Raw genomic sequence first — 14801 nt, 5'->3', positions numbered from 1 at the left:
TCCGGGTTAGTAATGTCGTGTGGGTAAAGTGTACCCCCTTTGCAGAGGTTATTAAATTGTTCGAACAGCCGTGCCCACGGTCATGGGCGGATGTGAGGTGATTCCTAGCGTAGTTTTGTTTGACTACTGTTTTGCGAAATTTGCTGATGTGGTTTGGGTTCGATGCTTGGAAAATCTGCGGCTGATGGGATCAGCCAGGCCCAGGTGGCCGTTTGAAAGCTGTTGGCCGGATGCCAACCTTGATCAATTCAAAAGACTGATACCTTGCACATACTCAGACCGAACGAGACGCACTGTCTCATCCGTGTCGTTTGAGAAGCACTCACTTAGTTGTTTCAGAAAAGAGTTTAAATAAAATCAATTGCAAAAACAACAGCCTTTCCTTGAAGCCTGCATTAAACACTTAATTCCCCATGGCTTCCTGAGTACTCCCGTACTCACCCTTGCTCTATATAAATAACCCCCCCCCCCCAATTGCTGAAGAAGATAAAGCGGATCCCGCTGACGAGGAGTTCTTCCAGGAGCAAGTCGGCTACGATGAGTTTTAGGGTTTCGGCCTAGTTCCCAAGTCGCGCCTGTGATGTTTGGTCCAAGTCTTGGCTTCCGCTTCCCTTTTGTAATGCAGTTGTGAGCTCGGGATATGTCCGCAGCCCAACATGACTGTACTCCTACTCTATAATAAAGAGACCTCTGTTGTTGTGATATTCTGTCTTCCTGTGATACCAGCGCTGTTTCCTGGGACTGGTATCGATTAACAGGTTAATTTGGAGCGTCACGGGCTAGTTCCGCTTGGGGCTAGTTCGGGGCGTGACAACAATAAACTCTAAAAATTATAAGGTCTAATTTTTAAAGGTTTGGGCTTCTAAAAAGTATATAAAAAACCACAACGATAATCATGTTTAATTTTAAAATCTTAATGACAATAAAGAAGGACGGTAGCGGGTGAGACGTAGAGGAGTAGAGTGATAAAAGTTGATGGTGTTTTGGCGAAACTTCTAGAAAGTAGAAAAATGAACCTAAACGATAATTATGTTCGATTTTTAAAATATAGAGAAGATGCAGTGGACGTTCGTAGAGGAGTATATTTGACGGGACTTCTATAAATTATAGAAAAGAAGCCCAACAGGACAATAAACTCCAATTTTTAAAGGTTCCATGGAGAATGAATAGAACCAGTGATAGATCGAGCAAGCTAATCAAGAATAATATGACAGAAGTAAGGGGTATCAACTGCTGTGACTTTTAAAAACTATAAAACTAGAAACACGAGAATGATAAGGTTTGGTCTTTTAAATCTTAAGACAACGAGATAACTATTTAACAAATTTTAAATAAAATCATATTAAAAAATAAATAATTTTATATGGGTGCTAGCCGCGCAATTCTACGGGCCACCCAGCTAGTTTCCTATAGTTTATCGACTGCAGATTGACACTTTCGTGCAGTGCAGTCAACGAAACAAAATTAAGAGCAACGTTGTTCTTAATGCATCTTCCCTGTTCCCTCGCACGAACCCTCTAGGAAAGTATTACCATCACACTGCTGCTACTGCTACTCTCTCACTGGTACGTGTTGGGCCAGATGCTGCGGGTGGGCTGCCCAAACGTGAACTGTAGCCCAATCACCGGGTGTTTGGATCAGAGTGGCGTGTGAGTAGAGATGAAAACGGAGCGGATAGTTTCCGTTCGCTCCGGACAAAAAGGGATACGGATATCTTTCGGATCGGATAATTCTCGGATATTTTGGATACGGATACGAATACGGATATTTTCTCCCGGATATGAATACGAATATGGTATCAGGGTTTCCGTCAAATACGGATAATAATTCGGATATCCGGTGAACAGTGCTATTCGGATATCCGCAGGACCCATGAGACATACCCCATTTCTTTCTAACTCTATAACCTTCAATATACCTTTATAGATTTTAATAGTAGTTTATCTATCTCTTAACACTAGTCCATACTATTAATATTATTTAAATTTTATATAAAATGAGATAATTATATATGTTGATATTTGTTTCTATTAGAAGTTGAGTTAGTTTTCGTGTTCCGAGAAAAATTTATTTCCGTATTCGTGTCCGATCATATTCGATTCTTATTCGTATTCGAGATAATCCGTATTTGTTTCCGTATTCGAGCTATCCGTATTCGTTTTCGTATCCGGTAAAAAATATGAAAACGAATATGATATGAGCATTATCCATCCGTATCCGCTCTGTTTTCATCCCTACGTGTGAGTGGTCGAAGGGTATACTACGATCTATGACTATAAGTACCCTGTAGAGAGAGAGATCTAGAGAGAGAGGAGGCATCGAAAATTGAATCGCATTCAATTCAACCAAACTATACTTGCTTGCTTTCCTCCCGAATTCCCGAGTTAGAATCCCAAAATGGGCGCCAGTTCTCTTCTGTATACGCTGGACATCATGTTCACGGTGATCGCTATTGGGATTGTGGTCATCATGGGAGCTTTCGTACCTCGTCGGTGTCGGGACTATATTCTTGTGTTCAATGTTCTTGCGGCACTTTCGGCGTTGGGTTTGATCAAAGCAAAGATGGTCTACGGCGCACAAATGTTTTTGGCAGCAATATTGCACTTGGTCGAGATAGTGACAATTCTGTATACGTTTCGTAAAGAGTTGGTTCTTCTAAGATCTAATAAAGCCAGTTTGCGAGGTGTGTACATGCATAATCATTCGTCTTGCATATCATATATACCATATGATTACGAATAACCACACTGAATTCTGTATACGCTTCGTAAAGAGCTGGTTCCTCGAAGATCTGATGAAGCCAGTTTACAAGGTGAAGCCAGATTGCAAGGTGTGTACATGCATAATCATTCGTCTTGCACATCATATATACCATATGATTATGAATAACCACACTGAATTCTGTATACGCTTCGTAAAGAGGTGGTTCTTCAAATATCTGATGAAGCCAGTTTGCAAGATGAAGCCAGTTTGCAAGGTGTGTACATGCATAATCATTCGTCCTGCACATCATATATACCATATGATTATGAATAACTACACTGAATTGAACCCGGTATGCAATTGCAAGATGTACTCTTGAAGGTGATTGAACGGGCGAGACCATGGGCGCCGTTCTTCTTGGCCGGACTAGTCAGCACGGCCTACGGCATGGTTATTGTGTTCTTCGCCGGGGGCCAGCCGGCAAGTGCCTTCTTCCTTGGTGATTTCGGTGTCTGCTTCATTCTCGTCGGCTTGATTGTGATCATCGCCAGAAGCCAGCATGAACGAACACAGGATGACAAGGGCCTTTGGGCTGGTACTTCCCTTGTCTTTTACATTTTGGTGCTCCTTCTGGCCGCTTTCATAGGAAATCGTACTAGTGCTTGATTCCAGTCTGTTCTACTACTACACGTCCTGTAGTATTACTGCTGTTCCCTTTTCACACTAAAATGTAACGTCCAAATTTACGATCACTCTTAAGTCCTATATTCCATCATCTGCTGCGTCAGGTGGCTCTTACATGACGATGAAGGCTCTGCTTTCGCTTGTGTGAGTAGAAAGGTCGTGTGTGGTGTGGTATGCTGGTAGCAGGCTGTGCCGTTCTGTTAGTTTGTCTAAGGTTGTTCTGTGCTGTGCTGTTACCTGTTATTTGCGCCCTTTGCTGGCATGTAAGATACTATGTTATGCTTTCAAGTAAAGCTGGGTAATAATGAGCTTTTTATTCCAGAAAAATTATAGCTTCCATCTGAATTTCTCTAGTTAATAATCGAGTGTTTGGAGCTTTGTCAGAAATGTTCAATCTTTGTGCAGATATTTTGAGATTTTTTCCGTGCATTTCATGGTTTTCATAACATTTAAACAATTAAATGGTAAGCCAAAAACTCAACTAAGTGATCCACCCCATCGGCCCATCACTGCCGCGCACGGCTAATTATTCCCCTGTGTAGTGTATCAGGGGCGGTCCTATATGGACATGAGTGTTTAATACACAAAGGCCAATATTTTTTACACAAAAATTATGATTTGACGTGTGTAATACCTATTCATAATGTTTGCTTCTTCACAATTATATTTTTCACTAATCTACAACTACAACAAGACCTGTCAGATACTAGAAACACCCTGCTCAGCTCTAGCGGTATAACAACATCGGCCTGCTACAATCTCATCACCTACCGTGGTATGCTTTGGCCCCCTGCAAGCTTCGTTTGGAACAAAGCAATACCAAACACTTGCAAAGTTTTCTTGTGGCTTGCCTTTGGGGGAAGACTCAACACCAATGACAGCAGGATCACCAAGATGTGGGATTCCAACCCTCATTGCGGCGTCTGCCCGGCTATTGAAACATCATGCCACATCATTCTTCGTTGCAAGTTGGCAGATGGAATCTGGAGGAAACTGAACCTCCTGAATCAAGCCCGACAGAGTGCCAACTTGCTGCAATTTGTCGAACAAGTCATGACATCTTCGCCGCCCCATTCTCAGCCGGGCTGGCCAGTTTGTTTCGCGGCATGCACACATGGCTTATGGAAGGCGCGAAACCTGAGAACGTTTCAGGAAAAACTCCTCACTGAGGCCACCCTGTTGTATTAGATCGCCGATACACTGAAGCTTTGGGAGAACCGGGTTAAACCAAACAACAGAAGTGCAATTCGAAGTTGGATCAGTTGTCTAGAGTAGTTTCTGCAATGGCAACGATTTTTGTTTCTCCTCCTCTTTGTTTCTCTTTTCGTTTTCTTCTTCTGTTCCCTACCCCCCCCCCCCCCCCCTTCCTCCTCTTCTCTCCTTTTCCTCTTTCCCTGACATGTAAAACTTGACCACCATTAATAAAATGGTTATAAGATTACTCCCTTCTAACTTCGCCCAAGGCTTTTACAGGAATATAGGGTAGTAAAACCAGTGTACCTGCACAAGATTTCTCTTTTTTATTGAATTTTTTTTGGCTACCTCGTGTTGTGACACGTATTTTCTGGATAGCTTTGACTCCTCGCATGGACATGGGAGACCTGAAATACGTGGTACTCCCGGTAATTTCTCTGTTGGAGCTTGTGCAAGCGTATACTGGCGGAAATGCTACTGGACGAGCAATCTAAAGTTTATATACCTAAAATTTATAAGTCAAAAGTTTACATACCCGATTCAAAATTGAATTCAATTTTTTTATAAATAAATTTTTCTAACTTTTTGTTTTTTTAAAAAAAAATTGTGGTGTACTGTATTAGGAAAGGAAAGGGAGGAGGAAGGGGAGAAGGGAGCGCGGGGGGTATCCTGGTGTCCGGTATTTCTCACAGGCTATGTCCAGTTCGCTCGTGCATGCAAGCCACATGTACCATTACATATTTTGCAGAAAAGCACTTACCACTCTACAAAATAGTGAAGCAATTCGCCAACGGTTAATATCTCACTATGTTTTTTTCATAAATACCACCGCTCTCCTACAAAATACAATGCAAAGAAGACAATTCCAGTTCTAAAGGTGACGTTGTAAACATGAAATATATAGGGTGTTTTGTGCAAAACAGCCATCCTCACCCCGCGAAACCTTCCAAGCCATCCCTACCCGGCGCTCGCAGGGGCATCGCCCCCCACGAACACACACCACCGCCGCCGCCTACACCCCTCACCCTCTTCTCCTCCCCCTCCACACCTGGCCCTCCTCCTTCGGACTCACCATGCTATTTGAGCAATGGGGGAGGAGATATGTCGTTTCAAGATAGGGCTTGTCGTATCTCGAAGGAGGATCGTTCTGGGTGGCGTCACCGAGGGATGGCCGGTGGGGCCCTTGTTGCCAGATCCGACATCCATGCCTCTCCCCTGCACCAGATCAGGCGACCGACGAGCACCCTAGAGCACAGCTGCGCGAGGTCCTGTAGCGCGCGTGCCTAGGCCTCGTACTCCCCCTCCTTCCCAGGGACCTTGATGAGTTGGAGTGGGACGGCGTCGACGACCACAACTTTGCGATGATTGTGGCCATGCGATCCTACGTCAGAAGGCACGGGACCACCGGATCTGGAGGCAGTCGTCTCGTCAGCATCGACCACTTCACTCTTCCCTTCTCCTCGGCATCCTCGCGAAGCTAAAGGAGAGGGGCATCGCCACGCATCATAGCAGCACCAGATCAACACCAGCATAGCCGGCCAGCTCGGTGCCTCGCTACCTCTCCCTCCCACGGTGGTAGCATCACAGATTGAGTTGGCATGATGGAGGATTTGACACCGATGCTGGGAATCCACTACATATAGGGGAGCCGGTGAGCTCACGAGCCTCCGCCCGCCTCGAGCTCACCTCTGCCTCAGCGCGTTCTCCAGGTTCAGCAGATAGGAGGAGGTACGACCATCATATTTTGCCACTGTGTCGATGGGGCGGGTGTGAGGAGGTTACCTTATGGGATCTCGCTCTTCTTGTTGCCTCGTATCCCATGCTTGGATCTCGCCGTCTAGACAAAGCAGACGCCACTGACCGTCGCTGTGAGCCGATGCCGGTAGCCAAGCCTTCCTCCCGTGGCTAATGAATCAGATTGATCCACTAAGAGCATCTCCAAAAGAGGCCTAAGCAGGGTTCCTAAAAAATAAATTTTGGGATTTTCATCAATTCATGCCTCCAACAGATTCCAAAATAAGGTCCCAAAATTTACTCACAACTAAAACCAGCGCCAATCCCACCAAAAATTGGGAACATGTATACCCTCCCAATTGCACACATCACGCCACTTTTTTACCTGTATGCGCCAATTTCTTTCTATCGGCGTCATTTTTTTCTTCCACCCACTTTTTTCCCCTTCTCCCACATAGTTTTCTTTCTTGCGCTAGCTCGCGCACGCCGTTGTCTTCTCTTCGCCTTCGCCGCCTAGGGTTCCACAACGTCACCAATCGCCGTCGCCTCAAATCCTCCATCAACGTTGTTTCATCCGTCGTCTCCCGCGCCTCCTTCCCTTCATCCATAGAGCCAACGCCCCTCCATCTGGTGCACCGGAGGCCCTCGTACCGGTAGGCGGCGGCCCTTCATCCAGTGCGCCACGGCCCCTCGTCCCGTCGTTCGTTGTGCGGCAGCCCTCCATCTAGGGTGTCGCCCGTCCTCCATTGAGGGCAGTGCCGGCCACTGTCTTCCCATTCCAGGGTGCCTCCTCTTCTACATCCAGGTACCACTTCCTCAGTCCAAATCTCTGCCTCACCAAGTTGAAGGTCCTCATTTCCCTCTGAGCAAAAGTTGTTTAATTTGGTAGTACTTGGTTAAAATGTTAAGCAAATGGTACTTAAATACTTGTCTGTTACATGTCGGCATAAAGAATGTTGAGTAGAAGAAATCAGTTGAGTAAAAGAAATCATAAAATTTCTTGATTTCTTTTACAAAATCAATTGAGTGAATGTCGTCAGACGATGATTCATCCATAAGCCGCCCTTGAAACGACTCATTACGGATCAAATCAACTGCCAAACCATTATTCATCAGAACAAAATAAGTTTTTCCCCTAGCGACATTGTCATATCAATTTTTTTTAATAAAACTAGAATGTGATTGACATGAGAAAATCCTAACATGAGAATCGCATAGGATATAAACCTGCAGATTGATGACACAGTCGTGTAGAGGATCAGGTAGGCCTTCCGTTTTTTCACATTAGAGGTGAAATCTTCCTTCAATACCACCGCGGCCGGTGAGGGATTCTCTGGCGGTGGCAAAAAGGGTAGCTACAGATCAGAGCAATCTGATCCATGCGAGCGACCAGGTCCAGCGATCTCCCCTCCGCGCTTGCCCACGATATTAACGAGCCCGATATAGGATTAATTGTCTTTTCTTCTAGTGGCTTAACATCTTAATCAGATTATGGTCGAACTGCGGGCGATATTTTGCTTTCCACATGGTTGAGAGCATGTTTTACTGATTTGGAGATAAATGATTATACCTCAATTTTCTGGCAACGTGGAGTTGTGAGGTTCAATAATTTGAGATATTTTCACCCGGTTTGGTTAAAGATATAAAGTCTTTTTTCATATGGTAGAATGACACCGTCCATATGTTGTATCTGGTGTGCACATATATTCTCAATATTATTTGAAACCTGATGTCTTGCGAGGACATCGAAAAAATGGAGGCAAATCTAACGAAATAAGCCCAAGGGTAGATGTTGTGAATATGCATGATTCTCACTTCACTATAGCACCAATAGCTTGACTAGGGTGTTGACCTGGTTTCAATCCGAGTGGATCTAGTGCTAAATGGCCACCATTGATTGATGTTCAATGGTTGGTAGTGTTTGACTAATAAGTTGTTTTGACAATGAGAGTTACATGGCTAGTTTTAGCTATAGTGCTACAAAGCCGTTTATCTTTTGCTTAATTTAGAACTTTGCATTAGTTGAATATTTCATGAATAATAAAAGTTCATGTTCTATTCTAAAGCTTATCTTCTTGTTGATACTTTAGTTTAGAAGCACAATTAGTGTATGATTTGAGGAGTTACAACCACACATTTTGTTCGGCTTAACTGTTTTTCGGACAGATGTTGCCTATGCACTATCGTGTTTTATCACACTCTCGTAGTAGGTGACTACTCCTGGTTGTATTGGTTCACACCCACGAGTTGATGATCGTGCTTGTCGCACACTAATGTTTTTCAAATATGGAGGTGTGCAAGCCATGCAAAGGCGTTTTTCGAGTATATAGGTGTGCAAGCCATGCAAAGGTTCGTGTTGTATATGTTGAGGTGGTTGTGCCAATGATGATTGCACCGATATATTTTATTTTTTTTAGATATGTCTGAACATAATGGTTTTAGAATAAATATTACCATTGTTAGAGGTATTGATTATCTCTCGATGCCTATGTCCAGGGGACACTAACAAATGTGGTTTGACGATTCGCTCGTGGATCGTACTTAAAACATGTTGTTTAACTATGAGTAACCCATTTCTAGAGTTTAGTATAAATAATTAGGGTCAAACTTAGGCATTAGACGAGCTAGACTTTAACAAAAATGTGCACCACCAAAATCTGCTTGGCAATATCTACACCTATAATGTTGTAATGTTTTTGAGGGGAAAAAAAAGATACGGGTGTTGTGCATCTCACACCTCTACTGCTACGAGAAGAGACACGTCTCTACTGCTACAAGAAGGACAGTGAACCGGTGACCCGCTAATAGACGTGTTTGGTTTATAACAACGTCTATGCCCACGTCACTTCTCACTGACTCGGTGCCGGAGATCAACCAACAAGATGCCCTACAATTCCTTTTTAAGCCCGATAACTTCAAATAAAAAAATCTAATGGCAAGTTGCAACATAAGCGAAAATAGTAGAAAATAGTAGGAGTAATAATAATTTACATATCTGATCTCTATCAGCAGGCCCAGTGGCCCACGTACAACTAATTAATTTTAAGAGTCGAGAAAGAAAAAAGAGAAAAAATATCGACTGACCGACGTCTGAATTAATCGAGTGATAGGACCGTCTGAATTAAAAGTTAAAGACAAGTCACAGAAATAGTAATTAACAACATTGTGTGAATTATTATTTTTTAGGTACTACGTGATCGAATGCAGAAAATGTCCTTAGTTACATGTGATAGCTAGATTAAAAACCAAGTATACTAGCCATATATGTCGCGCGTTGCGCGACTGTGAGAAATATCTTTTGTGCGACACCTGCGATCGCTTCTCGTACTGCACATTGTAACTTAATTTGTTGAGTTTGAAATATAGTAGGACTTGATATACAATAAATTAAGTTCTAAATCCACTTAAATCATTAGTTTCTTATGAAACATAATGGTGTTATTCGACAATTATATCAACAAAACATTAAACCTAAATTTGGTGTTCATATCGTAATTCACATTAAAGCTAGTATTTCGTAGGCTTGATCAATGCCACATGGCCGAAGCATTTTGTTTGAGACTATCAACCAGCAAGCAGCCAAACATATTATTCTTTATTCATATGCAGTCAATACATTCTTTTTGGTGTCGAATGTAAATGAATGCTTGCGATATCTGTCAGGAATAATCTCCAAATATGGGCCTGCATATGAAAAATTCTGTTATTATGGACCATGCCAGAGATGCAAAACTTATATGAGTTATTACTGTTTAAAGGGAAAATCTGCTAGTTTCCTAGTAGTTAGAAAATAGGAAAAGTTCAACTCAGGACATGGATGCAATTAACTCTAAGTTGAGCTCCTTCAGATATTGCAGTTCTGCTAGTTGAATTGAATAACAGAACAACAGTTATGCAACAACAGTTATGCTTATATGGCCAGGGGTGGAGCTAGAACAAAATTAAGGGGGTTCCACTCATATATTTTAGTCTATTTTGGATTGAGTTTAGCTTGATACGGATGCCTAAGTTTGAATTAAGGGAGTGTATATATGGTGAAAATTGATAAACTATAGCTGAAAAAATTTCTAAACCTGGTTTCTGGGCACCCCCTGATACACCTAGCTCCGCCCCTATATATGGCAATCATTTTTTAGGTACTACTGTATGTGACTCCCATCTCAATTGAAGTATCCCAAGCACCTTAACTTCCCCTGAAGGGGAAATTAACAGATGATGACTTACCTACAAAAATCTTAAGATCATGACTTTCAGGCTGCACTTTGTACCTATCTAGTTTTATTTATTGCAATTTTCGATAATGCTCTAAGAACTATAATGAACAAACTATAAGTATTGTTGCAAGCCAGTAAGAACACTATCGCCAATACCTGGACATCGTCAATGCTGCAAACTATTTTCATTTGCAATAAAACAAATCGCCCTTGACTCGTAATCTCTGTTAATAGGCCATGCAAGTCATTTTACACAAAATGAATGGCAAACAATGCACAAAAACTAAAGAATCTTTAGGCAAATGCTAAATTACTATAGAAAAATATTTTTTTACATTCAACAGATGTGTATCTGTGAGAATAGAAGCTACTTATGTAAATACTCCCTCCTTCCCTAAATGTTTGACGCCGTTGACTTTTTTTAGCATGTTTGACCATTCGTCTTATTCAAAAACTTTTGTGAAATATGTAAAAACTTTTGTGAAATATGTAAAACTATATGTATACATAAAAGTATATTTAACAATGAATCAAATGGTAGGAAAAGAATTAATAATTGCTTAAATTTTTTGAATAAGACGAACGGTCAAACATGTTTAAAAAAGTCAACGGCTTGACGCCATTTAGGGAAGGAGGGAGTACGTAACAAATGGTAGCAATTCCAATTCACAGCATGTATGGACAGTGTGATTCAATCTCAAATCAGGAGCTATATGTACCTGATATCCATGCATAGTTGGCAATTTCACATATTGACAGATGGGAAAATAATTTTAAACTTTGCTATGTCAAATCTGCGAGCAACACATGTACATATTAAGAAGAAAAAATGAAGGCTAAAGCTCCTAAATTGCCTGTTGTTCTCGGTAACTTTTGCATGCGGCAGATTGATAATATTAATCAAATAGGATTTCAACAGGAAAGGACTATCTTTCTAGATTGATAGTGTGGACTGAAATTTATTTTCGCATAATATTTTAGCAGTTGCCTGGCTACTTCCTTACCTCTTGACTACACTCATCCTGCATAGCAGCATGGCCTCCTCATCAAGCTCCCAATCAGCGGAACAACAACAGTCATCCACTCATCTTGTATAGCAGTATGGCCTCCTCATCGAGCTCCCAATCAGCGGCGGTTTCCTCCATATTGGATCTGTCATCCCCCTCCCAATGTTGCTATCCTTCCGCCCTCCTAGGGCGAGGTAGTGGTAATAGGTCGGTGGAGAATGAGGAGGGAGGAGGGAAGGAGAGTAAGGCGCGGCCGCGACGACTGGGCATGGAAGAGGAGACGCTGGGGGCAGAGATGAGGAGGCGACAGCAGGGGCTGGGGGTGGATGGCATGGACTAGGTGGCGGCGAGGACTAGGAGGTGGAGGAACTTCGCCGGAGGGGGACGGGGAGGAGCCGAGGCGGTGGGGCTTGTGGCGATGATGGGGATATGGAGGGGCACGAGTGGGCGCGGGACTCAGCGGCGAGGCGCTGGGACTGGGAGGAGGAAAGCGCAAGGGGGAAGGAAGGAGGGAATGAAAATGGTGTAGGAAGTTTCTTTTGAAGGATCGTTTTGGTAGTATATTTGGGAGAGATCGAGTTTTGATAGTTTATTTAGGAGAGATCGAATGGTTCTTATCTAATCTGCTGATGGAAAGATCCAATGGTGCGTTTTCAATGAATCGTTGTATCTGACGGCTATTTTTTTTTCGGATGACGTGGCGTATTTTGGTGGTGAAAAACTTTGCTATTTTCACTACTTTAGATATATAGCCAGTTGGTAACCTGTAAACGTGAAAATAAGCCAACACGGTTCCAGAAACCTGCTATACAATATGCGTGCCACGAGACAAACATCAAAAAACAAAAACGATGATACGACGGCGCATATGAACACAGCAACATATCAAATTGAGAAAAGGAACATCTGCAATTTTAACATAAGATCGAGTGCACCCTTTAGTTCTTGGCATAGGATCAGTAGACGCAGCAGGAGTAACATTTTTTCTTGCATACCCCCCATGCTACTACTGCACGTCTACATTCCCGCGGATCAGCTGACGCCTGACTAGCTTCCCCAAGGCGCACTGCTCCTGCTCCCCGCAGCGTCTCCTTCGCCGCGGCGCCGCGCCAGCATCTCCGCGAGCGCGCGCGAGTGCGGCCACTCGGGGTTACCTCGCGGAACATGGCCTCAGCGCGCGCCAGCGAATCGTCCGCCGTGTCCTCCGCCACCTTCCCGGGTACGTCCGACAACCTGTCCGCGGCACTGCCGCCGTCCGTGGCACGCGTGATCGGCTTCCTCGTGTCCGCGAACTCCAGCTCCGCGAGAGGCGACGGCTTGTGCGTCTGGTAGTACTCCCTGTCCTCCTCCCTCACTTTCCGCCCCGCCGCCTCCTCGCCCCCTGGCGTCGCCTCCTCGCGCGAGTCAGCTGGCCGGGACGACGACGACCGCCGCCGCTTCTGCGTGAACGACGAGCCTCCCGCCGGGTCGGCGAGCTCTTGGGACCCAAGCTTGTCAGACATAGCGAACGGCGGGACGCGCTCCTTGGTGGATTCCGACGGCGTTGCTGCCGCCGTCGACGGGTTCTTTCCGTGGTCGCCGCCTCCGGTGGCCTCCTCGGCGCCGGAGAACTTGGGAGGACGGTCGGGGTAGTCGTCACTCGGCGGGTCGCCGGAATGCACGGATGGATCGCCTGCGCCACCCGCTTCCGTCGAGGTGGACAGGAGGCGGCGTCGCCCTGGTACGACGACGAGGCTGCGGAGATTGGTAGATGGTGGTCTTGAGGCAATGAGGCGTACTGCTCGCGCGGTGGCCATGCTGGTGGCTGGTCGATCGTGCTAGCTGCTGAGGATTTTCGATGGCTCGACGATGCCGTGTTCGCTCTCGTCGGAGGGTGGTCTTATATATGGAACGGCGTGCGAGCGGAGAGAGTTCGCCGGAGAAGGAGAGGAGGTGGGGGAGGGAGAGGTGGACGCGTGGAGGGATCGAGAGCATCGAGAATGAGGTGGAAGACACGAGTCGAGCACGGAGCGACCCTTTTCCTCTCTGGAAAGTGCGGGAAGACTGAAGAGCAGCGAGAGTTTTGGACTTTTGGCGGCGGTTGGGGCCGGGGCCAGACTGCCAGGTGAAATCAGCCCGCTAAGATTTCGGCCTTCCGGATGATTCGGCCCGCTCAGAGGCTACTTAGGAGTACTACTATTACATTTGGGCGTTAGGACAGGGAAATTGATTTGTCATGTACTCTTTCCGTCATATCAGTCGTTTTAGTTTTCTTATTATTACCTTTTAAAATTTTGATCAATTTTAGTAAAAAATTACAACAATTATAATAATAAATCAGTCTCTTTAAATGTGGCATTAAATATATTTTGAATTTTTGATTGTGTATAAGTGTAATATTTTTTTTCTATAAATTTAATTAAATTTACAAATATATGATTAAATAATTAAAATATTTTATAATATAAAACGGAGGGAGAAGATAGCATTATTGTTGCATCCTTGCAACTCATGCATCAATCATAGCTCAAACGCTATCACTCCTCGTGGCCGTACTAAGCTATGGGCTATGGGGGCCCGTGCTAACACGAGCGGCTGATTGATCAGCGGCGTGCAAAAAAGTCTCGAGCCAACGACGACGCACCATGGCTCGTTGGGCTTACGACGACGGTGTGATGCAATCAAAGCATCGCCAAACTCGCAACATGCCGCGATCTCTCTCACCGTCACACCAGACGCAGCACATGCACGCACGTTGCCGTGGTTCGCCACTGCGCGCGCGCCGCCCACCCGTCACGTCTCCACCGAGCCGAGATTGTGATACAGCCGCGTGAGATCCATCCATCCATGCGGCAAAGCTAGCCGCCTACCAGCTCATGTCCGAAGCGTCGTTGCTTTTTGGCTTTTTGGCCTTTCGTCCTCTGCTATTTGCAAGTACATTTTTTGTATGCCGTTGGGAACACGACTGAGCAACAAGGGTACCACATCGGACGAGTAAAAACGATAGCAACTGATCAGTTTTCTGCCTCTTTTTGTATCTGACCGAGCGAATGGGATGCGATGCGTCGGTGTGTGCGCAGCTGCCGGTGGGACCGAATTGAAAACGGCGAGAAAAGCCGCGGGCGACTTGCTGCCACGCATAGGAATGGGGGGCCAAATGGGGGCATGCGGCTGTGCCGTGCGCAGAATCGCACATACATTAGCATGTGAGCACTCCGCCGCTCGTCGCCCGTTGTTGTGTTTGTGTTGGGAGCCAGGACGAACGCCACTACTGTCGCTCGCCTTT

General features: G+C 44.8%; 1 protein-coding gene and 1 long non-coding RNA gene across 2 annotated transcripts; both read right to left on the bottom strand.

Moving 5' to 3' along the window:
• Positions 1-9668: 9668 nt before the first annotated feature.
• On the bottom strand, positions 9669-12158 carry LOC136357148 (uncharacterized). The gene is made up of 2 exons (XR_010742279.1): positions 11534-12158; positions 9669-9999 (listed from the first exon to the last, which is right to left on the bottom strand). It is a non-coding gene; the product is annotated as an uncharacterized lncRNA (long non-coding RNA).
• A 130-nt stretch (positions 12159-12288) lies between these two features.
• Positions 12289-13389, bottom strand: LOC9270854 (uncharacterized). Its single transcript, XM_066312039.1, is given in 2 exon segments — positions 12289-12696; positions 12699-13389. Coding segments are annotated over 2 exon segments (747 nt in total). The 5' UTR covers positions 13333-13389; the 3' UTR covers positions 12289-12583.
• Between the last annotated feature and the right edge of the window lie 1412 nt (positions 13390-14801).

Source organism: Oryza sativa, chromosome 7 (assembly GCF_034140825.1).
Source record: "Oryza sativa Japonica Group chromosome 7, ASM3414082v1".
In the NCBI taxonomy this organism is placed as follows: domain Eukaryota; kingdom Viridiplantae; phylum Streptophyta; class Magnoliopsida; order Poales; family Poaceae; genus Oryza; species Oryza sativa.
The sequence above is the reverse complement of the archived record's forward strand: the minus strand, read 5'-3'. Positions and strand labels throughout refer to the sequence as shown.